At 46.4% G+C, this 26,484-nt stretch overlaps 1 protein-coding gene across 1 annotated transcript in view; it reads left to right on the top strand.

Moving 5' to 3' along the window:
- Nucleotides 1–26,484, top strand: part of PHIP (PHIP subunit of CUL4-Ring ligase complex) — a 286,169-nt gene that overhangs the window by 128,864 nt on the left and 130,821 nt on the right. Inside the window, 3 exon segments of the mRNA XM_082249792.1 lie at nucleotides 8,348–8,579; nucleotides 17,463–17,582; nucleotides 22,154–22,261. Of these exon segments, the coding sequence (XP_082105918.1) occupies nucleotides 8,348–8,579; nucleotides 17,463–17,582; nucleotides 22,154–22,261 (460 nt within the window).

The raw sequence follows: 26,484 nt of genomic DNA, 5'->3' as shown, positions 1-26,484 counted from the left end.
GCAGGGACAACGAGTTCTCCTCGTCGGTCCCTGGGCTTGATGGTGTCGGCTTTCGAGGCGGTACCATTTGCACAGTTTCACACACGATCTCTGCAAGCGGAGATCCTGACCAGGTGGGACAGGCATCCTCACTCCTTGGAAAGGAGGATCTCTTTGAGCCCTCAAGTCAGATCGGATCTTCTGTGGTGGCTTCAGTCTCCGGCTCTGTGGGAAGGAAAGTCCTTTCGACCGTTGCTATAGACTGTGGTAATCACGGACGCCGGCCTGTCGGGCTGGGGTGGTGGTCTGGGCAATCTGTCTGCCCAGGGCACTTGGTCGGAGGGGAAGTCCTACCTTCTGATAAATGTCTTGGAACTGCGAGTGATCAGGCTCTGTTTGCTCCGTTGGTCGGATCGTCTGCGGGGCTGCCCGGTGCGGGTGCAGACGGACAACGCCACGGCGGTGGCTTACATCAATCACCAAGGGGGCACCAGGAGTGCCCGGGCGGCCAAGGAAGTGGCCCAGATTCTGTCTTGGGCCGAGACGCAGGTCCCGGCGATTTCGGCAGTTCACATTCCAGGTGTGCAGAACTGGCAGGCGCCAGACCCTGGACCAGGGGGAATGGTCCGGAGGTGTTTCAGATGCTGTGTGCGCCTTGGGGATCCCTGGATGTGGATCTGTTAGCGTCTCGGCTAAACAACACGGTGGGAAGGTTTGTGGCAAGAACACGCGACCCTCTGGCGGACGCCTCGGATGCGTTGGTAGTGCCTTGGAATCGGTATCTCCTGATTTATGCCTTTCCCCCCGATTCAATTGTCCAGATTCCTTCGCAGGTTGGTCTTGGAACCGAGGTTGGTGATTCTGGTGGCCCCAGACTGGCCTCGCCGGTTTTGGTACGCAGACGTCATGCAACTGGTCGTCGAGCCTCCCTGGCAGCTCCCACTACGAGACAATCTTCTTTCTCTATCGCTCATTGACAGACGTAGTCTTCTTGATTCTCAAGAGCTGGGTTATGTTGTCTCCGCAGGAGTAGGACTAGGCAGAATGACAAAACGTTCTGGCTCCACCTTAGGGGCAGTCCCTGAGGGTATATCCTCCCTCTCTCTGCTACAGGGAATCAGTTTTTTTCTGTCTAGTCAGGAGTAAGGACCTAAGTTCCTTGCTGGGATCTTTTGGTCCTGGCAAGACTTTTTTTCTTTAAGAAAGACATTTTTTAGGTAGTTTTCTCCAGTGTTTTTTTCCTGTGAGATCTTCAAGCAAAAAATGCCGGACTGGGCGACACTTGTGGTCACCCCAGCCGGCCTACGAGCGCGCGCAGACCATGGCATTGCGCTTGGTCGGCCGCGACATATTCAAGTAAGTATGCGGGGCCGGGCGACGGGCTGGATGTTGAGATCCAGTGGTCACCCCGGTTTCTGCCTACGAGCGCGTGCAGACCAGTGCGCTGGGTCGGCCGCGACGGAGTCCCAGTAAAGGGACTGACTTTGCGAGTTAAAAGTCTCGCTTGGACGCCAGGTACCAGAGAGTCGAGGCGTCCACAAACCCCCACCCCGGTGGAGAGGGTATTGTGAAGAGAGGGTGCCTGTCGGTTCGGTATGGTGAGTAAACGTTCCCTTTTTTCCTCATTATGAGGCAGTATATATTATGGGCCCCTCCATATATGGTCAGTATATATCTGATACTTACAAGTCCCTCTTGTAATACAGCATGTGTTTGTGGGAAGTGGACTTGGTTCAAGAGCTAACACTCTACCCAGCAGACTGTAACATTACAGCAGACATAGGAGGTATAATCCTACCTTATGTGCAGTGTATCTCTGTAGATCCATATGTCACCTCTTAGCAGAGTGCAGGTGGATGTGCTGGGAAGACGATATCGGCGGTCCGCCGCCATTTTGCCGTAGACCGAATGCATGTATGTCCTCAGGTCACGCCGGCCGCCATGTTTTTGGAGTCTTATGTCTCTTCTATGGGGGCGGCCATGTTTTGTGAGCCCAGCTACCTCGTGGAGGGCTGGGAACGCCGGAAGGCGTACACAGGGGGCGGAGCCACGCCTTCTGCCCGGGAAAAAGCAAACAGCTCCTTCCAGTCTGTGTAGACAGACGCTGACTGCAGTTTGTTGGAAACTGCACTGCATCGGTTGGTGAGCCCTGGGGGTCCCTCTCTCTCTCTCTGGGATCGAGAAGCAGGTACTCTGAGGGGCGCTATTGCGCTAGGGGGAGACACACAAAAAAAAAAAAAGAAAAAGTTTTTTTGTTTTGCTGGCAAAGGTGTCCTGTATTAACATGGACCCTGCCACTCATGTATCTCCTCCGGATCCCCTCGAGGGGTCTGCGGGATCCTCCAGCACCCCATTGACAATTGAATCTTTGTCAGCTATTATGGAAACTTTTGTGTCCCGGGTGGAAGTGGCTTGTCAGGGACAGGGCGCAAGAAAGCGACCCCCGCCTAACCCCTTATTATCTGAAACCTCGGATTCAGACTCTGAGCCTATTTCTGCAGTTGCAGGTACTTCATCTGGTATTGGTGTCTCGGGTCCTGTCTCTTCAGACAGTGAGGAGGATGTTTCGGCATCCGCCATAGCCCGAGAGGAAGCGTTGGTAAACGCACTCATTGTATCTGTTCAAGAGACTTTAAGGTTACAGGGTATTCCATCAGAAATAGCTGAAACTGAGATCCCTTTTGGGACTAAAAAGCGCATCAAAGTGGCGAAGGTTTTTCCATTGCCCAAATGTTTTGGCAATCCAATCAAAGAAGAATGGCGTCTGCCAAAACGCACTTTTAATATTTCTAAACGCATTGACAGGCGTTATCCGTTTGAGGAAACCCTTATTAAGAAATGGACAGAACCACCTGTGGTGGATTCACCTATTGCTAGATTGAATAAAGCCACGGTTATTCCTTTAGAAGACGCTCCGTCTTTTAAAGATCCAGTGGATCGCAAGATAGAAGCTATGTCTCGCACCATGTTTTCCTTGATTGGATCAGCTTTCAGACCAATAATTGCTATTGGTCTGGTTTCGCAGGCTGTAACTGAATGGACCAAGTGGTTACGCCGGGACTTAGAAGAAGTCCCTCAGGCGGTATCAGATTTGTTGGAACAAATGATACAGGGGTTACAGTTTGTATGTGATGCGGCGTTAGACGCCACTCCATTAATGGCGCGAGCATCAGTCTCAGCAGTGGTTCTCAGGCGTACACTGTGGCTAAAAGGTTGGTTAGCCGACCAAGGTTCCAAAAAAGCATTGGCTAATATCCCCTTTTCAGGAGAGCGTCTATTTGGAGCCAACTTAGATGAGATCATTAAGGATCTCACCGGTGGAAAAAGCACCTTTTTACCGCAAAATTTTAAAGGTAGAGGAACTCTTCAAAGACGAGGGCCTTCTTTTTCTGCTCACAAGAGGTTTTTTTCGTCCAGCGGGTGAAAAAACTAAGTCCTCCAAAGCTCCTGCAGGAGGCGTCAGGGGTCGTTGGTCGGGCAAGCAAAAGCCCGCCCCCTCCAGACCTGAAGATAAACCATCCAAAGCCTGAAGGTGCGCCCCCACCCATAACTGGGGTGGGGGGACGTCTTCGCCGGTTCCCGGATCCATGGCTTTCCAGAATCCCGGACAAATGGGTTTGCGAAGTCATAAGGTCAGGGTACAAGATCGAGTTTCGATCTCTCCCACCGGCGCGATTCTTCCCTTCCAATATCCGACTATCCGCAGATCGTTTAGAAGATCTGCGGAGAGCAGTCACAGATTTACTACAACAAGGAGTGGTAGTCCACGTTCCTTGGACAGAACGGTTTCAAGGGTTTTATTCAAACCTGTTTACAATACCCAGGAAAGAGGGCAAAGTGCGTCCAATTCTGGACTTAAGAGCACTCAATTCTTTCGTCAACATAAGAAGATTCAGAATGGAGTCCATTCGCACGGTAGCAGCCTTCCTGCATCCAGGGGATGTCCTAGCGTCCATAGACATCAAGGACGCCTATCTTCACATTCCCATTTTCGCAGGACATCAGCGTTTTCTACGCTTTTCCGTAGAGGAGAACCACTATCAGTTTGTGGCGTTACCTTTCGGTCTCGCCACGGCTCCGCGGGTCTTCACAAAGGTGTTGGCCCCAATGTTGGCACTTCTGCGCCAAAGAGGTATATCGATTCTAGGTTACCTAGACGATCTTCTGCTTCATGCAGAGTCTCCTCAGACCTTGCTACAAAACATAGAAATTACTATGATTTCTTTACAGGAATTCGGGTGGCTGGTGAACCAGCAAAAGTCATTTCTGGTTCCCACCCAGAGGCTCGAATATCTGGGTCTAATTCTAGACACAGTCAGGACAAGAGTTTTTCTTCCGGTAGGGAAACTCCGAAAGATTCAATCTGCAGTCCAGTTGTTACTGTCCAACAGCTGGTCTTCCCTTCGGACTTGCATGAGGGTTCTGGGGTTGATGGTGGCTTCGTTCGAAGCAGTCCCATTTGCCCAGTCCCATACCCGAATTCTTCAGCAAGAGATTCTTCTCAGATGGAATCGGAATCCGGAATCCCTGGACAATCAGATACGATTGAGCAAACAGACCAGAGAGTCTCTGGTATGGTGGCTTCGGTCTCCGATGCTCAGCCAGGGAAAGTCATTTCTGCCAATATATTGGACGACAGTGACCACGGATGCCAGTCTATCCGGATGGGGAGGAATTCTCGGTCAGTTATCTGTCCAGGGACTTTGGTCCCCGGAAGAATCCAGGTTACCAATAAATGTATTGGAACTGAGAGCGATCAGACTTTGTCTGATTCACTGGACCGAGCAGCTCCAGGGCAGCTCGGTTCGGATCCAGTCGGACAATGCCATGGCCGTGGCTTATGTCAATCACCAGGGGGGCACCAAGAGTGCCCGAGCGGCCAAAGAAGTGGCTTGCATTCTTCGCTGGGCGGAACGATTTGTTCCAGCAATCTCTGCGGTGTTCATTCCGGGGGTGGAGAATTGGCAGGCAGATTATCTCAGCCGTCAGACCCTGGATCAGGGGGAATGGTCCCTCCATCCAGACGTTTTCCACCAGTTGTGCCTACGGTGGGGCACCCCGGATGTGGATCTGTTGGCATCACGATTCAACAGGAAAGTTCAGAGATTCGTGGCTCGCTCCCGCGATCCTCTAGCAGAAACCGCAGACGCACTGATCGCCCCGTGGGGGCAATACCAGCTAATATATGCCTTCCCTCCTCTCGCGTTACTGCCAAGACTTCTTCGCAGAATAGAGGAGGAAGGAATCCCAGTAATCCTGGTAGCTCCGGACTGGCCTCGTCGAGCTTGGTACGCCGACATGGTCAGACTGGTGGCGGACGTCCCGTGGAGACTTCCTCTCAGGGAGGATCTACTGTCTCAGGGACCGATCTTCCATCCTGCTTTACGATCGCTGGCTTTAACGGCCTGGCTATTGAGACCCAGGTGCTGAAGGACAAAGGTTTGTCAGCTTCAGTTATTCCTACTCTAGTTGAAGCAAGGAAAGCGACTTCCAGAAAGATTTATCATCGCACATGGAAGTCCTACATTGCATGGTGTGAACCTTTGGGGTTCCGTCCTCGGTCTTATTCGATTAGTCGAATATTGGCTTTTCTGCAACAAGGGGTTGAGCAGAAACTGGCCTTGAGTACTATCAAGGGTCAGGTCTCAGCATTAGCCATCTTCTTTCAGAAGCCTTTGGCTACTCATTCCTTGGTGCGGAATTTCATCCAGGGGGTGCGATATCTGGCTCCGCCAGTGCACGCGCCGTTACCCCCCTGGGATCTTAATTTAGTGTTGTCGGTTCTTCAGAAACCTCCCTTTGAAGATATTAGGGAGATTCCTCTACCCACGTTGTCCCAGAAGGTGGCCTTCTTGGTGGCTATTACTTCTGCACGCAGGGTGTCAGAACTGGCCGCATTATCTTGTCGTTCACCATATCTGGTGGTTCATAGAGATAAGGTGGTTCTTCGTCCGAATCCATCCTTCCTACCAAAAATGGTTTCAGAATTTCATCTGAATGAAGAAATTGTATTACCTTCCCTGTGTCCTAAGCCCAGTCATCCTCGGGAGTTTGCGTTACACTCCTTGGATGTGGTCCGGGCGATCAGGGTATACTTGAAAACGACAGACTCGTTTCGCAAGACGGATTCACTTTTTGTGATCCCAGATGGACCCAAAAAGGGGTTGCCTGCATCTGCCGCGACCATTTCCAGATGGATCAGACAGACGGTAGTACAGGCTCATTCTATTAAGGGTCGGGAGCCCCCGTTCCCTGTTAAGGCGCACTCCACTCGGGCACTTAGTGCGTCATGGGCCTTTCGCCATCAGGCGTCAGTGGTCCAGGTGTGCAAGGCGGCTACCTGGTCGTCGGTGCATACCTTTACTAAACATTATAAAGTTGATGTAATGGCATCATCTGATGCCTCGTTTGGCCGCAAGGTTTTGCAGGCCGCAATTTGAGGAGACCAGTGGTCTACCTCGAGGGTTTTTTTCCGTTGGAAAATTTTTCTTTAGTCTCATTCTTTGTTTATAATGAGCCTTTAAAACTTCTAGTTTGGCACCGGTTGGGCCTTCTAGATTGGATTTGATTTTGTCAATCCCACCCCTCATTTGTGGCACTGCTTCTGGATGTCCCAGCTCTTGAGAATCAAGAAGACTACGTCTGTCAATGAGCGATAGAGAAAAATGGATTTTTGTAAGAACTTACCGTAAAATCCTTTTCTCTTAAGCTCATTGACAGACGTAGTACCTGCCCCTCTATCATTGAGTTGGGTTGGGTTAAATTCTCTGTACTGCTTTAAACAGAACTGATTCCCTGTAGCAGAGAGAGGGAGGATATACCCTCAGGGACTGCCCCTAAGGTGGAGCCAGAACGTTTTGTCATTCTGCCTAGTCCTACTCCTGCGGAGACAACATAACCCAGCTCTTGAGAATCAAGAAGACTACGTCTGTCAATGAGCTTAAGAGAAAAGGATTTTACGGTAAGTTCTTACAAAAATCCATTTGTCTCAGGGGCCGATCTTCCATCCTGCTTTACAGTCGCTGGTTTTGACAGCGTGTCTGTTGAAAGCCAGGTCTTGAGAGACGGGGGTCATTCTCAAGGCTAGGAAGGCCTCCTCCGGTAAGATTTATTATCGTACCTGGAAGGCCTTATTTCACCTGGTGTGAATCCCAGGGGTTCCATCCCCGCTCCTTTTTGGTTGCGAGGGTGTTAGCCTTCTTGCAAACTGGTGTGGAGCAGTGTCTGGCGCTGACCACTATTAAGGGCCAGTTATCTGCGCTGGCCATTCTTTAACGTCCTCTGGCGTTGAATGCCTTGATCCGCACTTTCATTCAAGGGGTGCGTCATCTGGCTCCCCCTAGGAGGGCACCCTTGCCTCCTTGGGGCCTGAATTTGGTTTTGTCCGTTTTGCAACGTCCTCCCTTTGAGAACATCCAGGAGATTCCTCTGCCTTTCTGGTGGCGATCACATCTGCTCGCAGAGTGTCGGAGTTGGCGGCCTTTTTGACGGTTACATTTCCCACCCTTCGCATCTACATTGCTTTGGGACGTCCCAGAAGTGCAGACTGTATGAGTGGGCGGTGACTGTCAGAGGACGTAAGAGAAAATAGAATTTTTGTAAGAACTTACCGTGAAATTCTTTTCTCCGAGTCCTCGGACAGTCGCCGCCCCCCACCCCTCTTTTGGGGTTCATGGATCTCTATACTGCTTGCTACCAAACTGATTTGGGAATGCTGCTAGCTGGGGGTATTGGACCAGAGGGACAGCCCCCTGTAGGTGTGTCTATACAAAGGTTTTGTGAATGTTTTCTAACAAAACTTATGCCTGGCTTACTCCTGTGGATAAGACCAATACCCAGAAGGGCAGACTGTATGAGTGGGCGGCGACTGTCAGAGGACTAAAATAATTTTATGGTAAGTTCTTACAAAAATCCTCTTTAAATAAGACCGTAGACACATCATACTCACAAAGTGGATGTAAAACACAAGCAAGCGTGATCTATGTGTACAACTTTACCCCGGATGCCTGCATGCTTTGATGTGCCTGTTTTAATCATCAACCATGTGAGTTGCTAAATGTTGTACCTTCACATAACCATATTGAGGCGCCTCTCTTCTCTTTTATACTCAATTGTGACGTGACGCTACTTGTATATCAAGACATTGCTTATTTATCAAGTTAAAATGTATTAAAAAAAATGTTGCTTGTCTTTCAAAATGCTCTTGAACTAAGTTACTCTCAATCCAGGGTTTTACTGTATTTTTAAATTATGGTGCGTATTGTCCGTTTGCTGCAATGTCGTCAATTTGTGTAGCAATTTTATACATATGATATTCCAGTTATCCTGACCGTTCCATAATTTGAAAAATTTTCATAAAAATTCTTAGTGACTGCTCAAGTGATTACTCAGACTGGACTGCCGATGCTGGAATCAATCTGCAACCACCAAAGAAAACACCTAAAGTTAAAAACAAAAAAGCAGAAAGCAGCTCTGAAGATGAAGAAGGAGCTGAAAAGTTGAAACAGAAACAGAGTAAAAAGGAAAGAAAGAAGGGTACTGAAGAAAAGGATGGGCCATCTGCATCGCCAAAGAAAAAGAAGCCAAAAGAAAGGAAGAAGGTGAGGTACTATGTTTCTGCCGCAGTGTAATAAATCACTGCTTATGTCTGTCACAGTGACTATGTATAGTGTAAGCTGCTAACACAAATACTGCCTGTCTTCTTATACAACCTATGTCTGTATTACCTTTTACTAAGGCAAAATGCACTTTTTATTGCTGTACAATAAAATTAATAAAGTCTACGCATTTATTCGCTATAAACCAAAAAGATATTGCGCAAAACATACCAAGTGTGCATTCACAAAGTGATCATATGAGAATACATTCATAAATAAAAAAAAAGATGATTTTCTCTATCGTTCGACAGACGCAGCTCCATCTTCATTACTAGTAGGGTATGCTCCTCCCATCAGGAATAGGCACTAGGTAGGCAAAAAGCTTAACCACACCTATGGGGGCTGTCCCTGCAGGCATAACCCCTCACACTCTATTATTATTATTTTATTATTTTATTTCAGGTACTTGTATAGCGCTGTCAATTTACGCAGCGCTTTACATATACAGTGGGTACGGAAAGTATTCAGACCCCCTTAAATTTTTCACTCTTTGTTATATTGCAGCCATTTGCTAAAATCATTTAGGTTCATTCTTCTTCCTCATGAATGTACACATAGCACCCCATACTGACAGAAAAACACAGAATTGTTGACATTGTTGCAATTTATTAAAAAAGAAAAACTGAAATATCACATGGTCCTAAGTATTCAGACCCTTTGCTGTGAAACTCATATATTTAACTCAGGTGCTTTCCATTTCTTCTGATCATCCTTGAGATGGTTCTACACCTTCATTTGAGTCCAGCTGTGTTTGATTATACTGATTGGACTTGATTAGGAAAGCCACACACCTGTCTATATAAGACCTTCCAGATCACAATGCATGTCAGAGCAAATGAGAATCATGAGGTCAAAGGAACTGCCTGAAGAGCTCAGAGACAGAATTGTGGCAAGGCACAGATCTGGCCAAGGTTGCAAAAAGATTTCTGCTGCACTTAAGGTTCCTAAGAGCACAGTGGCCTCCATAATCCTCAAATGGAAGACGTTTGGGACGACCAGAACCCTTCCTAGAGCTGGCCGTCCGGCCAAACTGAGCTATCGGGGGAGAAGAGCCTTGGTGAGAGAGGTAAAGAAGAACCCAAAGATCACTGTGGCTGAGCTCCAGAGATGCAGTCAAGAGATGGGAGAAAGTTGTAGAAAGTCAACCATCACTGCAGCCCTCCACCAGTCGGGGCTTTATGGCAGAGTGGCCCGACGGAAGCCTCTCCTCAGTGTAAGACACATGAAAGCCCGCATGGAGTTTGCTAAAAAACACCTGAAGGACTCCAAGATGGTGAGAAATAAGATTCTCTGGTCTGATGAGACCAAAATAGAACTTTTTGGCCTTAATTCTAAGCGGTATGTGTGGAGAAAACCAGGCACTGCTCATCACCTGTCCAATACAGTCCCAACAGTGAAGCATGGTGGTGGCAGCATCATGCTGTGTGGGGTGTTTTTCAGCTGCAGGGACAGGACGACTGGTTGCAATCGAGGGAAAGATGAATGCGGCCAAGTACGGGGATATCCTGGACAAAAACCTTCTCCAGAGTGCTCTGGACTTCAGACTGGGCCGAAGGTTTACCTTCCAACAAGACAATGACCCTAAGCACACAGCTAAAATAACGAAGGAGTGGCTTCACAACAACTCCGTGACTGTTCTTGAATGGCCCAGCCAGAGCCCTGACTTAAACCCAATTGAGCATCTCTGGAGAGACCTAAAAATGGCTGTCCACCAACGTTTACCATCCAACCTGACAGAACTGGAGAGGATCTGCAAGGAGGAATGGCAGAGGATCCCCAAATCCAGGTGTGAAAGGCTTGTTGCATCTTTCCCAAAAAGACTCCTGGCTGTATTAGATCAAAAGGGGGCTTCTACTAAATACTGAGCAAAGGGTCTGAATACTTGGGACCATGTGATATTTCAGTTTTTCTTTTTTAATAAATCTGCAACAATGTCAACAATTCTGTGTTTTTCTGTCAGTATGGGGTGCTATGTGTACATTCATGAGGAAGAAGAGTGAACCTAAATGATTTTAGCAAATGGCTGCAATATAACAAAGAGTGAAAAATTTAAGGGGGTCTGAATACTTTCCGTACCCACTGTACATTGTACATTCACATCAGTCCCTGCCCTCAAGGAGCGTACAATCTAAGGTCCCTAACTCACATACATACAAAGTAGGGCCAATTTTTTTTTTTTTTATACATGATCCAATTAACCTACCAGCATGTCTTTGGAGTGTGGGAGGAAACCGGAGTACCCGGAGGAAACCCACACAGGCGCAGGGAGAACATGCAAACTCCAGGCAGGTAGTGTCGTGGTTGGGATTCGAACCAGCGACCCTCTTGCTGCTAGGTGAAAGTGCTAACCACTACACCACTGTGCCAGTTTGTTCTGCCTGGTGCTAGGAATAGGACCTAGCCCTGCTGGGACTTCGGTCTTAGCTGTAACAGGGAATGTTTGTAATTTTTTTTATTTTGTCACTAGTTAGTTCCTGAGAACCAAGACCCAGAGAAACTACAAGCAACAGCCGGCTGTGGTTTTCGCACTGGATAATGTAGATCCTTGAGGTCTCCCAGTCTGGCCATCGAGTGTGAGCAGGTTATAGTCCAAAACTAGGCCTTGACACGACGGTGCCCTGATGGATGGGGACGAGCCTGCGAGTGGACAGTCTCGCTGGGACGCACACGACCTGGAGTCGCAGCTTCCCCTTAGCTGACAGCACCCCCATTCCAGGTGGAAGGTAATCGGTATTGGAGTTGCGCCCACCCTGTATTGTGGTATGGTGAGTAAATGTTGCCCCCCAAAACCCCTGGCGGTCTCAGGGTGGTCGTGAGCTCCTTCGGTTCCCCGCCACCTCCGAGGACTAGTCTGGTATTCCCTTCGGGCATTCCCCCACCCCTAGCAGGTTTTTACTGTGGGGGGCCCGATAAGAACGCGATAATGAACGCGTTCTGGCGCTTATTTGAGTGGGGTGCATGGTCCTGTGTGGGTCCCTAGTCAGGGACCTTTAGATGCCTATAGTTCTGGGACCCCTTTTGGGGGTCCTTGAGACCACATGGCGCGCTATAGGGTTCGCCATTTTGCTGTGGTTCATGATTTCTATATTCCCATTAAGACTGCATGGCCAGCCATTTTATATAATTCCCCATTGAGAATGTATGAGCTGCCATGTTTAAGGTTCATGGGCTGGACAGGTTTGCGACATGGCTTTCTACAAATAGAGGCAGAGTTTTCTCTTCCTGTTCAGTCAGTATCATACACTGATCGTGCTGGCAGCTGGTAAAGTTTTTCCTAGGTTTTCCTGAGGTTTTTCCTCATCTGCTCTGCGGTTATTATATAATTATCAGGGAATGAGAGCCCACAGTGTTAGTGGTGGGGACCGCGTTTTTCGTGGTCTTAAAGGGACAGTACCCTAAAAAAAATGTATTACATAACTTGGAGTCTCAGGATAAAATTTCACCTGCAGACTCCCTGGGAGCGATTGCGGGACCTTGTGGTTCCCAGTCTCAGCCAGAGATTGCAGTTATTTTTGTAAAATTTGATGTCCAGGCTAGATTTGGTCATTTCTGGTGCTGCCAGCCAGTGTTAATTTTGGCAGCAAATTTCAATTTAGTTTTAGTTTTAGTCTTAGGACTAAAATAGCATTTTTGTTTTAGTCCCATTTTAGTCTTCTGCAAGTGTTTTAGTTTTAGTCGTATTTAGTCGACTAAAACTCCAGTACATTTTAGTCGACTAAAACATCTTACATTTTAGTCGACTAAAACGTCCTACATTTTTGTTGACTAAAACTCATTTTAGTCATCAAAATGGTCATGGTCAGGTCAGAGAGGAAGCCTGTAATGCTGCTGCCTGCAGTCAGTGCAGTGAGTGCACACAGTGCTCCTCAGAATGCTTGATGGGGGTCTCAGGTTTAAGGGTGGTCTCTGGTCTGACTCTGAACTGAAGTTGTTGAACAGGATGGGCTGGGCGGGCCTCAGCGGCCTATATGCACGCACACAGTCCTGGATGGATAGCGGAATCTGATGCCAGTGGTGACTGGTGAGTGGTCTGAGGAGACTAAGGGAGGCAGTAATAGCTGGCCTGGCTGTTAACTCACAGTGGGTGCTCTGCTCTGGATGTGGTGGTAGCCCGGTGCCAGTGCCGTGGGATGAGGCGGACCTGGCGCGTCTGGCTGTAGTGCTGCAGCTGCAGTGCTCTGGTGAGGTCAGGTGACTGGTCTCGAGTCGTTAAAAAACGGAAGTTGGGTAAACGTCCCTGCCTCACATTCTCGTTTAGTTTTCGTTCGTTAACGAAAACCGATTTGATTTTCGTCATAGTTGTCGTCATATGACGAAAATGTGCTATACTTTGCGTCTTGTTTTTGTCAGTTGAAAAATGCCGGTGATGAAAGCGGTGACAAACGTTTTCGTTGACGAAATAACACTGCTGTAAACTCCATTGGCTGTAATGTCATTGCACATATTACCTGAATATATTACCAACATTAAATATTAGGGAAAAATGTAAGAAAAGCCTTTTTCTTAATTGTTTAGTTTTCAGTAGCTTAGTAGATGCTCCTTACTTATGCGTATGCGGTGGTGCAATACATGTTTAAACGTTAATGTGCTATTATTACATGGATGGAATTGTGTTGCCGATATAGAAATGGCCAGCAGAGGAGTGTTAATTTTGATGATGTCAATTTTTTATTATGTTTTAGTCATAGTCTTATGACTAAAATGCCATTTTAGTTTTAGTCGTATTTTAGTCATCTGAATTGTTTTATTCGTATTTTAGTCAACTAAAATTGTTTTAATTTAGTCAACGAAAACATTTTAGTCGGTTTTAGTTGACGAAATTAACACTGCAGTGCCAGCCCCAAACGCCCTCTGCCCTTTCCAACATCAGCAGGGTCTTCGGACTCTGAGATACATATGGTTACCGCGGACGCAGACCACCTTGAGGAGTCGGTGTCTTTGCATTCTGACGGTGAAGAGGACCTGTTTGGAATCCATCCGCACAGTAGTAGTGTCTCAATCAGGGAGAGTTCTTAGCCTCCTCCATAGATATCAAGGGCGCATATCTACACATCCCTTTTTATGCTGGACTTTGGTGGTTTCTTCGCTTTGCAGTAGCAGAGGAGCATTATCAATTGTGACGTTACCCTTTGGTCTCGCCTCCAACTCCCAGAGTGTTTACCAAGGTCATAGCTCAGTTATTTGCATGGTTATGCCAGCGGGGGATTGCGGTACTAGGGTACCTGGACCATCTGCTGTTGGGAGGGGACTCTCACTCAGCCTTGTTGGGGGGATTTGGAGATCACTGTCAGGACTCTACAAGAGTTCAGTTGGAACATCAATTTCAATAAATCCGCACTGACTTCTGTCCTGAGACTGGAGTATCTGGGCTTGACTTTGGATTCAGCCTTGGCAAAGGTTTTTCTCCCCCCTGACAAGCTACAAAAGTTGCAGGGGGCAATTTGGTTGTTTCTGGACAACAATCTGTCCTCTCTGCGAGTTTGCATACAGGCCTTAGGTCTGATGGTATCTCCCTTTGAGGCGGTCCCCTTTGCTCATTTCCACACAAGACCATTGCAAAGGGAGATTCTGGTCAAATGGAACGAGGATCCAAAGTCCTTGGATTCTATGATTCGGTTGAGCCACAACACGAAGTCTGCTCTGTTGTGGTGGACTCAGTCTACAGCTCTGTGCCAGGGCAAGTCCTTCCTTCCGTTGTTTTGGACAGTAGTAACCAAGGACGCCAGCCTGTCGGGCTGGGGCGGGTTGCTGGGGAAGTTCTGTGCCCAGGGTACCTGGGTGATGGAAGAGTCAAGACTTGCAAAACATTTTTGGAGCTCAGAACAATTAAGCTATGTCTGCGTCATTGGACGACTCGTCTGCAAGATTGTCCGGTTCGGATTCAATCAGACAACGCCACAGTTGTGACTTGCATCAATCACCAGGGGGGCACCAAGAGTGTCTTGGCAGCCAAGGAGGTGGCTGAAATTTTGGCCTCAGCGGAAAGCTTTGTTCCAGCCCTCTCTGCTGTACACATTCCTGGTGTGGAAAACTGGCAGGCAGGTTACCTGAGTTGTCAGGTGTTGGATCAAGAGAAGTGGTCCCTGCACCCTGAGGTGTTCATCTCCTGTGTGTTCGGTGGGGAACTCCCGAGGTCGATCTGTTTGCTTCTCGCCTCAACAAGAAGGTTCAGAGGTTCGTAGCCAGGTCTTGAGGTCCATTGGCCGATGCCACAGAGGCACTGGTGGCTCCTTGGGGTCGGTATCGGCTGATTTATGCATTTCCCCCATTAAAACTTCTGCCGCAGCTTCTGCGCAGGATAGAGGTGGAATGCATTCTGGTCATTGTGGTGGCTCTGGACAGGTCTCCCCCGCTCTTGATACGGGGTCCTAATAAGGCTGGTCGCGGATACTCCTTGGAGAATTCTTCTCAGGGAGGATCTGCTGTCTCAATGCCCGATCTTCCATCCTTCTTTACAGTCGCTGGCTTTAAGGCATGGCTGTTGAAAACCCTAATGTTGAGGGATAGGGGTCTTTCTGACTGTTATTCCTACACTCTCGAAGACTAGGAAGTCGACTTCCGGGGAGATTTATCATCGTACGTGGAAGTCATACCTCTCATGGTGTGAATCACTGAAGGGTGCATCCTCGCTTGTTTTCTATAGCTAGGATTTAAAGGAGTTGAACAGCGGTTGGCTTTGGGCACAATCAAAGGCTAGTATCGGCTTTGGCTATACATTTACAATGCCCATTAGCTACGCATGCATTGATTCATACTGTCATCCAGGGAGTGCGCCATATAGCTCCTCCAATCTGGTGTTATCTGTTCTTCAAAAGCCTCCTTTTGAAAACATTTGGGAGATTTCTCTGTCTTTGTGGTCTCCGAAGGTTGCCTTCTTGGTGGCTATCACTTCTGCTCGCTGGGTATCTGAAATGGCAGTGTTAACCTGCGGCTCCGCTTATCTGGTGGTACACAGAGATAAAGTGGTACTGCATCCTAATACGTCGTTTCTCCCTAAGGTGGTTTCTGATTTTCATTTGAATGAAGACCTTGTGTTGTCTTCACTGTCCTAAGCCCATGCATCCTAAGGAATATGCTTTGCATTCTTTAGATGTGGTTCGGGCAAACAAGGTTTATTTGGAGGCAACTGAATCTTTTCGAAAGTCAGACGCCCTTTTTGTCCTTTCTGATGAACCTCATAAGGGATTGGCTGTGTCTGCTGCGACTATTTCCAGATGTATCAGGCAGATGGTGGTACACACTTATTCACTGAAGGGTCAGGTTCCTCCTTTCCCAGTGAGGGCACATTTTATGAGAGCGCTGAGTGCCTCTTGGGCTTTTCGCCATCAAGCGTCAGTGCTGCAAGTGTGCAAGGCGGCAACTTGGTCGTCTGTGCATACATTTGCAAAATTCTACAAAGTAGACGTGTTTGTATCCGCGGATGCTTCTTTTGGCCACAAGGTTGTGCAGGCTGCAGTTTGAAAGAGAACTGTTTTTAGTTTCTCTTTTGAGGGTGTCATTTTGTTCTGGGATAGCTCCGGTTGTTCCTGGTTGAGCTCCATGTTACTTGATTCGCTAGGTTTAGCCTTTGGGGGACTTAAGTTCATTTTTTGCGTTGTCTTCCCACCCCTCAAAAATATACTGCTTTGGGTCATCCCTACTAGTAATGAAGATGGAGCTGGGACATCCCTACTAGTAATGAAGATGGAGCTGCGTCTGTTGAACGATGGAGAAAACTGGAATTTTGTAAGAACTTACCGTAAAAACCTTTTTCTCTGAAGTTCGACAGACACCGCACCCGCCCCTCTACTTCTGAGTGTATGGGGTTTTTTGTCTTCTAAACACTGCTTGCAACTAAACTGATTCATGATGGCAGTGTGTGAGGGGTTATGCCTGCAGGGACAGCCCCCATAGGTGTGATTAAGCTTTTTGCCTGCCTAGTGCCTATTCCTGATGGGAGGAGCATAACCCTACTAGTAATGAAGATGAAGCTGCGTCTGTCGAACTTCAGAAAAAGGATTTTACGGTATGTTCTTACTAAAATCAAGTTATCTAATTGCAGTGAAATTGTGCATATAATATATAAACCATATCAAAATTAATACTGGATATTAATGGAAGTTGTGATATGATAAAAAGCCTAATATTGCCATTTTTGTTAATATCCAGTATCAATCTTATATATTATAGGCACAATTCCATTGCAATTTATCAATAGTTTTTTTTTTTTTTTTGTCCCTCTTTATTTATGTATGCGTACTCGTATAGCCACTTTGTGAATGCATGCTAGGGGCATTTGCACAGTATCTTTTTGGTTTGTAGTTTATACCAGGTTCCACTGGGTTATACGGCAGCATACACCTTTTAATTACCATTGTTGTGTGCTGCTGTTTACTACACAAATGTGTGTTTTTGACCTAACCCTGCATCCAGCCCAGTCTAGCCAGTACCTTAGAGCTGTGGAGATGGTTTGCTGCTTTTCATTTAATTGCTATGCTGTTGATTTTAATGCATAAAAATCTCACAAAACGATATGATTTAACTTGCTATGTACCTATAAAAATGCACCACTTTGCATTTTTGCTGCTAAACACGGCTGTAATACAAAGATGAATACTGAGCCCTTTTTCTTCCCTGTATTTGGCAGTACGTAACAGCCTGATGCTTGAATACCATTTTTTTTTTCTTTTTTGAAGAGCAATGGCTGTACTTAAAGTTTAATACGAAAAAAACTGACAGTTTTACAAATCAATTGTATGGTGTCTCTATTGTCGTCACCATCTGTATTTTGTGAAAAGAAAAATCTTTTTATATATGAACTAATCTATTTCAAATTTTTGTTTACAGCGTTTAGCAGTTGCAGCCCTTACAGAGCAAGGCTTGAACCTTGAAGAGTGGCTGCCATCTGTGTGGATTACTGACACTGTTCCAAGGAGATGTCCTTTTGTTCCACAGATGGGTGATGAGGTACGGTTGCATGTGAATGGATTAGTGTCCCTGAAGGGTTCAGCGCTATATAAATAACTAAAGTAAACTAAAATATTGCATTAAAAGGGGGAAGGGGAATAACCTTAAAGTAAACCTGTCATAAAAGGAACACGAAGGCTGCCATTGCTGACCTCTCTTTGTAAATGCCAGTTGCCTTGTTATGCATGACTACTTTCTTTAATACTTTGAATTACTGATAGGATTCTGCATATAAGGACGTTTGACATTTGCATGTGTTTTTCTGATCTGAAAATTCATAGTCACCAGGTGATCATGACTGCCAACTACTACCAGTCCAAGAGGTCTACGATGGCAGCCACTGTCATTTTTTTCCCCTTAGGATAAGTTCTCTTTAGGTTGGTGATATAAATGAACTATACAAAGCACACCTGAACTTGTAAGTTTTTAACTACTTTACTGTTTTGCGCATAAGAACATGGAATCCTAGCTTCTACACATTTTTTTTTCCAACATTAAACTTTTTATTAGGATTTTAAACTTCTACACATTTTTAAGAATATAGTGTACACCTGGTTTGCCTTTGCTGTCCTTAATAAAATACTGGGCTTTCTTGCTAATCGGTTGGCTTTAATATTTCCACTGATCTCATAATAAATATGTAGCAAATGTCTGATATTTATAATTACATGCCTTTTTATTGCAATGAGTTTACATAATTCCTGTGGATAGTTTGAGCATGGTGTACAACACTGGACCCTTTTGTTCCCTTGTTCTAGATTCCATTTATGAGCTTTAGCATTGATTTGATAACAAATTTTAAAAGAAGAAAAAAAAAAAAAAAACACAAAAAAGAATACCTATTTTTTAGGTAAGTTTTAATTACGAAATTGAAACTGGTCTATTTGGTGTTAATAAGGTGCTGCCATATTCAACTTTCTCTTGATCTTCTTGATCATTGGGTTATGCTGCCCCTTACAGGAGTAGGACACTAGGCAGGAAAAAGCTTTACCATGCCTATGGGGCAGTCCCAGGGTGTATACTCCCACTTCCTGCTATAGCAGTTCAGAAAATCCTCAAAAGCGGCTAAGGTTTTTCCTTTTCCCACCTATGTTGACAAAATTGTCACGAGTCATGTTTCCCTAAACGCAATGTGGCGGAACCTACCCCTTTTGAAGAGTCCCTGTTAAAGTGGATGGTCTCACCTGTGGTGGATCCTCCGTTTTCCAGGCTGAACAAATACACTCTAATTCTGGTGGAGGAATCTCCGGCTTTTAAGGACCCTTTTGATAGGAAAGCGGAGACCTTGGTTCGGTCTCATTGGATCTACCTTTGTGAGGGATCGCCTGTTTGGGTCTTCTCTGGATGAAATCATTAAGGGAGTTGCAGGAGGGAAGAGTACTCTCCTTCCACAGGATTCCAGGGGCAAGGAGTCTCATTGTGGTTTTTTCGTCCCTCAGGGTCTCAAGACAAAGTATCCAAATCCGTCAGGACCGTCTCTGGAGGTTCCAAGAGGCCCTGGCCTGGTAAGCCGAGAGCAGGTCCTTCCAGACCTGCAGACAAGCCCTCTTCTGCCTGAAAGGGCGCCCTCATCCGTATCTGGGGTGGGGGGACAACTTAAATTTTTTTTTTGGACCCTCTGATTCAAGACAGGTGGGTCCACGAGTGGATTCGGTCCGGCTATAAGATCGAATTTCGGTCTTATCTTACATAGAGGTTTTTTTCCTTTCAACCTGTGTTTGTCCCCAGACTGCTTGCGTGGGCTCTTCGGGGCAGTACAAGATTTGCTACCACAAGGGGTGATTTTACCGGTTCCAAACAATGAACTTTTTGGGGGTTTTTATTCAAACCTGTTTACAGTTCCCAGGAAGAAAGGCAAAGTTCATCTAATCCTGGACCTCAAAACCCTAAACCGCTTTCTGTGGGTACAGAAGTTCCGGATGGAGTCCGTTCGTATGGTAGTGGCATTCCTCCATCGGGATCTTCTGGCCTCTATCCGTGAAATCTCAATTTGGTACTGTCGGTTCTTCAGAAACCACTTTTTGAAAATGTCTGTGCGATTCCTCTGCTTACATTGTCCCAGAAGGTAACCTTGGTGGCGATTTACTTCTGCATGCAGCATGTCTGAGCTGGCTGCTTTGTCTTGTTGTTCACCTTATTTGGTGGTTCACAAAGATAAAGTGGTGCTTAGCCGTTGCCAGTCTTTCCTTCCTAAGGGTGTCTCTGGTTTCCATCTGAATGAAGACCTGTGTCCTAAGCATCCTAAGGAGATTGCCTTGCATTCCCTGGATGTAGTTGGGGTGATCAGGATGTACTTGGCAGCAACCAAGTCTTTTAGGAAATCAGACTCACTTTTTGTCCTTACGGATGGACCTTGCAAGGGGTTGGCCGCGTTGGCTGCGACCATTCCCAGATGGATCAGAAAGACAGTAGTGTAGAACTATTCAAACAAGGGTCAGGTTCCTCCTTTGCCCGTTAAGGTGCATTCTACATGGGCGCATAGTGCCTCCTGTGCCTTCCGCCATCAGGCGTCAGTGACGTAGGTTTGCAAGGGGGTCGCCTGTGCACACTTTGACAAAATTTTATAAAATAGATGTTCTGGCATCTGTGCAAGGTTTTGCAGGCTGCTGTTTGAGAGGACTAGTCCTCTTTGAGGGTGTATGTTTTTTTTCAGGTGAGCTCCAGTTGTTCCTGGTTAAGCTCCAGGTTACCAATTTAGCTAGGTTTAGCCTTCTGGGATTTTTTTCTGCTCACCCCTCATATTTAACACTGCTTTGGGACGTCCCAATGGCCAAGAAGATTCTGGAGCTGTATCCATCAATGAACGAAAGAGAAAATTGGATTTTTGGCTTACGGTAAAATCCTTATCTCTGATGTTCATTGATGGACGCAGCACCCATCCCTCGATTGAATTGAGTTGGGTTATGTTTTCTTCTGACACTGTTTGCAACTAAACTGTATGCCTATAGCAGGAAGTGGGAGTATACCACCTGGGACTGCCCCATAGGCGTGGTAAAGCTTTTTCCTGCCTAGTGTCCTACTCCTGTAGGGGGACAGCCTAACCCAATGGTCAAGAAGATTCTGGAGCTGTGTCCATCAATGAACATCAGAGAAAAGGATTTTATGGTAAGACAAAAATCCAATTTTTTTGTGCTTTCAAAATTTTGCCTTTTGAGTATAAGTCCCTAACTAACGCTAAACCTGCTCTGTGCCACATTCTAAACCTAATCTTTCTAACCCTGTAAAGCAAAAATTGCGGCGGCTTTAGCGTGGAGGCAGGTGCAGAAGAGTGGGCTAGACAATGGAAACCCCATAGGAAGTTTATGGGTGATGTCACTTCCCATTCATTTCACAGCCGTAATCCGTCCTCTTCTATATAGACCTGTCGCTGGAGACCGGATCAGAAAAGCTAATTACAGTGATTTTTACTTTACAGGGTTGGTTAGATTTGTTTTAGAATGTGGTAGAGAGCAGGTTTAGTGTTAGGTTTTGCCTGGACTTATCCTTTAAACATACCTTTTTATAAGGTCATAATTGGCCTTCTATCGGTCACACCCAATTTTGTTGCTGACCTGTTTTACAAATACTGGCACCAATGTGGTTATGGCTTGGAATAACTTTATCTTCGTCATACAGTAGATTACACAGGAATCGATTCATAAACTGTAGGTCATATGTAGTTCTCTTTAGCTGGTAGGACACTAGCAAAAGTCTTCACTGTGTCTGCACCCTAGTACACCAATATTACTCCAACTCTTGGCACTTCCTGATAGTGCTGAAGCTTACCTGCCCCTTCCTACAATCTGTGTGTTCCTAATAACCAGTGTGGCTGCTCTTCATATTGATGCAGAGAAAGAGATGTACACCGCTCAGGCAGTTTGCAACTTCACAGCCAGCTTTGGGTGCAGGACCTCGGATCGCCACCGCAGACTGGATAAGAGAGAATGGCCGCACAGCAGGCAATGGCTCACAATGAAAGGCTTTATTGAACAAGGATGCAAGGTACAGCAAAATGGATGGCAGACATGTTTCACAGCGTGCTTGTTCACTATGGTGTGAAACATGTCTACCATCCATTTTGCTGTGCCTTGCATCCTTGTTCAATAAAGCCTTTCATCGTGAGCTATTGCCTGTTGTGCGGCCATTTCTCTTGCTAAATATTGATGGGCAAGTAGGAATGTGTTAGTGTGAGGCTTAGCAGCAGAATCTGTGTAAATTGTATTTTGGGCCTTGGTTTGCAGTCCACTAGCAACTTTAACAGGAATGGTTACCCACGGTTGGTTAGTAGGCCCCCCCCCCCTTTTCCTATGCAAAAGAACCCTGTTTAATTGAGAATTTCTAATGTTTGGAACTACTTGGAATTGTCATTCTGGCAATTATGTAGTCTTTTTAAATTGTTAAAATATAATAAATAATAATGAATCTTGACTACTTTTTCTGACAGTATTTGTGGTAACATCATCTGGTTTATGATTTTGCATTATGCTTCCTTTAAATTGATTTAGTTTACATTTTTTAATTGTGATACTACACATTTTAATGGCACTTTTGTTTATAAGTGTGTTTAATTTATGAAAAAATCTGTTGTCCAGGTATACTATTTTCGCCAAGGGCATGAGGCATATGTTGAAATGGCCAAAAAGAATAAAATATATCGGATAAATGCCAAGAAACAACCCTGGCATAAAATGGAGTTGAGGGTAAGTTTAAAGTCTTATTTTCACAGCTCATGGATACACTTGCTCAGTCATACAGGGAAAATCATCTTTATTGTTTTACTATGAATTAATTGCCGCTAACTTCCAGTGAGTGGACAGTGGCAATAAACTGCTGGGACATCCCCTGTATAACCCCTCCCACTCCAAACTAGCGTTAGCTCTTGCTAGTGCCCTGAGGTGATGCAATGCTGAGAGAAGCTTACATTCTATTGAGGGTTTTCTTTCTCTTTTGATGATTCTTCTGTCAAGTTTTCTGACTGCACTATAGCCACTGTGGGGCCTACTGAACCTTCTGGATTGATTGACTCCTCGACTGTGATCACACCCAGGCTTGAGGACACAAGGAAGACCTGTAATGCTGCTGTGAAATCCTGTCTAGGCGGTCACTTTGGTATACAGTACATGCATTCAGATCACTTTTTGAGTTAACACACACTGCCCGCTTTCTCATTTGGCTGCGCCTTTGATGCAGCAGCTTCTCTTGTTCCACTCTCCCTACAGTAGCAGATGTCATAAGTACCCCTCCGGGGGGGGGGGGGGGGGGGGGCCTTTTGCACGCCACACATGGCAAATTCAAGGGAAAGCGATTCAGGTGGGCTTTCTAACTCGGACTCAGCCCATGGCTCCAAGGGAGCTTCACAAAGTCTTAGTACTCTATTTATATGATTGCCCCCAGACTGATTCATTGCCTTCATTCCTTGTGCTATCTGAGAGGATTTTCTGCCACAATGTAAGAAATGCCTCGAACAGCTGCCTTTTAAAGGTGAGCATCTGTTTTACATGTCCTTGATTAAGTCGAGCAAGCAGATCTCAGGGGTAAGAGTACTCTCCTCCCTCATGAAAAGAAGACTGTCTTCTAGTTCTAGTTTTTCTACTCCTAAATTTAGGAAAGATTTCTCTCTCGGAACTCCAGTTCTTAAATTAAGATCAGTAAATTTTGTAGAAAGATATGGCCCTCCAAACCAGCTAAGACTGATTCAAAGCCCTCCTCCCAGCGATGGGGTACCCCTAATTGTCAGAAGGATGGGGAACAGCTCTTGGCTATCTGGTCTCAATAAGTCTTTCCTTGCAAAGGCAGACAGCTTTTTTTTTACTGCCATTCAGCAGCTTGTCTCAAAAAAGGAAATTGCTCATCTTTATGGCACCGAATTCAAAAAAGAAAAGCCTTATTTTAAATATCTTTATTACATATATTCATTAACCACTTCCCGCCCGCCCTATAGGCGATTGACAGCGGGAAAGTGGACGCATTATCCTGACCTGATGTCATATGACAGCGGCAGGATAATGCGTCAGTAGGCTCTTTACCGAGATCGGAGATGCATCGCCGCTCTGCGCGCCGATCGGTGATGCATCTCCGATCCCGGTAAAGAGCCTACTGACGTAGGCTCTTTACCGAGATCGGAGATGCATCGCCGCTCTGCGCGCCGATCGGTGATGCATCTCCGATCCCGGTAAAGAGCCTACTGACGTAGGCTCTTTACCTTGTGACCAGCTGTGTCCAATAACAGCTGGTCACATAGTACACAGGAAGAACCGTTGATCGGCTTTCCTTAGTTCGTGCCTGACAGGCAAGAGTAGAGGAGAGCCGATCTGTGGCTCTCCTGACCGGTGGGTGGGGGTCTGTACTGGTAATCAGATCATTTATTACCAGTGCAGAACCTCGGGGGGGGCGGGGGGGGGGTGCCACTAGAACCACCAGGGATGCCAACCCATGACCCCAGGGATGTCCACCATGCAAGTCCGCCAGTGCCCTCCCCATCAGTGCTGCCCACCAGTGCCCATCATTGTCATCTATCAGTGCTGCCCACCAGTGCCCATTATTGCTCACCAGTGCCACCCATCAATGCCGCCTATTAGTGCCCACCAGTGCTGCATTTCATTGCTACCTATCGGTGCCCATCAGTGCCGCATATTAGTGCCTCCTCATCAGTGCCTGTCAGTGCAGCCTCATCAGTGCAGGAGAGAACTTATCTATTTACAAAATTGTATAACATAAACAAACTTTTTTTTTATTTGTTTAGCAAAAAAGAAAAAAAACTTGCGGTGATCAAATACCACCAAAAGAAAGCTCTATTTGTGGGGAAAAAAATCACATAAATTTTGTTTAGGTACAGTGTTGCATGAATGCAACTGCGCTAAAAGCTGAAAATTGGCCTGGGCAGGAAGGGGGTGAAAGTGCCCTGTATTGAAGTGGTTAAAACAATACATGGAGTTTCTGATGGAGGATGTGTTAACTTTATTAAACATGGGGCATCTTGATATGTTAATATGAGCATTTTTATTGTTTTGTGTTAATATATATATGTGTGTGTGTGTGTGTGTGTGTGTGTGTGTGTGTGTGTGTGTGTAATATACATACCATGACTTCTTTAAAAATGTCTATTTGTTGCCTTACAAATCAAGTGTTGATATTTTTTGATGTGGTACCTCTTCACCACAGGGATCTAGAAAGCCTACTTTACATGGTGTGAGTCAAGGAAATTTCATACAGAAAAGTTCTCTATGGCAATCATTCTGTCTGTGCTCCTATTTGGTCTGGTTCGGCTTTGATTCTCACACATCCACCCCCAGGAATGCTCTTCTGCGTCCCTGTGGGACCCTAACCTGGTGCTTTCGGCCCTTCTGAAGCTGTCCTTCAAACCTTTCTGGGGCATTGCCTTATCTGGTCTTTGGTAATGGTATATTAACTCGGCAGATGGCAGGGGGTCTCTTGAGTGAACGCCCTTATCCTGTAAAATGCCCTTCCTAATGTTACACAAGAACGAGGTTGGTCAGAGGCCTAGAAGAGCCTCTTTCCTCCTTTAAGGTGGTTTTTACTTTAAACTTAACCAGGACATTGTTCTTCCATCTCTGTCCTGCTCTGAAACATTCAAAGGAAATGTCTCCCCTGTCTTGATGTGGTACATTCTGTTATAGTATATTTCTTAGCCACTGCTTCTTTTAGGCAAATAGATTTCTCTTTTGTTAATTGACACAGCTTCTGGTATTCTTAACCATTGGGTTATACTGCCCCCTACCAGGAGTAGGACACTAGGCAGAAACAAATTCTGACTACACCCAATGGCAGTCCCAGGGGGTATACTCCCTTTCTCTGCTATAGCCACTCAGTTTTTTTTCTACCTAGTCTGGAGTAAGGACCTAGTTCCTTGCTGGGATCTTTGGTCTGGGCAAAATTTGTTTCCTTCTGGATTTTTCCTGTGAGATCTACAATCAACTGGCGTACTGAGCGACAGGCTGGATCTCTAGATCCAGTAGTCATCCCAGTCTGGCCAGCGAGTGCGCGCGGGTCGGCCGCAACGTATCCCCACCGGACGGGGGCTGGCTCTTGCGAGTTAAACGTCTCGCAAGGTCGCATACAACCTGGCCTCGGCCTGAGTCACACCGTTGCTGCTGGCCGACAGCCCCCCATTTCGATGGAGAGGAGGATCTGTCTGGAGCTGTGCCCCCCGCCTGGTTCCTGGAGGATTTTTGGGTGGACATGGCCCCCTCCATCCCAGCTTCTGTATGGGTGGTCTGGACACCCCCTGGGGTGGGGTTGTGCGCCTCTGGCAACCGGACGATTGGCTTGGGGGGAGGGGTTACCTGGTGGGGGCTCCTGCCACCACGCGCCCTGAATACTCAGATAGTGAGGATGATTCCTCCGTGTCTGCAACCGCACACGAAAAGGCACTGGTGGACGCACTGATTGATTTGTATTTGTGCGTGGGCCTCTAAAAATGAGGGTTTCGCCTACGACAGGGGCGCAGGTTCCCTTGGCACTCAGAAATCACCCAGAGCGCCAAAAGGTGTTTCACTTTCCCCACCTGTTTTTGATAGAATTGTCGCAAAAGAGTGAGGACGACCGAAGCCTCCCCTTGGGGGTCCCTAAGCAATTTGATAGGCAATACCCCTATGAAGAGTCCCTTTTCAAAAATGGTATGTTCCACCGGCGGTTGACCCTCTGGTTTCCAGGCTAAACAAAGCAACCAGGGTTCCGGTTGAAGAGTCTCCGGACTTTTAAGGACCCAGCTGACAAAAAAGGTGGAGGTTGTGGCCCACAATATGTTCACCCTGGCTGGCTTGGCATTGAGGCTGGTGTTCACCATTGCCCTGGTGTTGCAAACTCTGAGTGGGCTAAGCTTTTGCGCCGTGACCTGGAGGGAGAACAGCTGCCTTTGCTGCTGTTTATCTGTGTTGCATCTTTGGATGCGGCTCGGCTCTGT

Source organism: Pelophylax lessonae, assembly GCF_965119305.1.
Source record: "Pelophylax lessonae genome assembly, chromosome: 3".
In the NCBI taxonomy this organism is placed as follows: domain Eukaryota; kingdom Metazoa; phylum Chordata; class Amphibia; order Anura; family Ranidae; genus Pelophylax; species Pelophylax lessonae.
The sequence above is the reverse complement of the archived record's forward strand: the minus strand, read 5'-3'. Positions and strand labels throughout refer to the sequence as shown.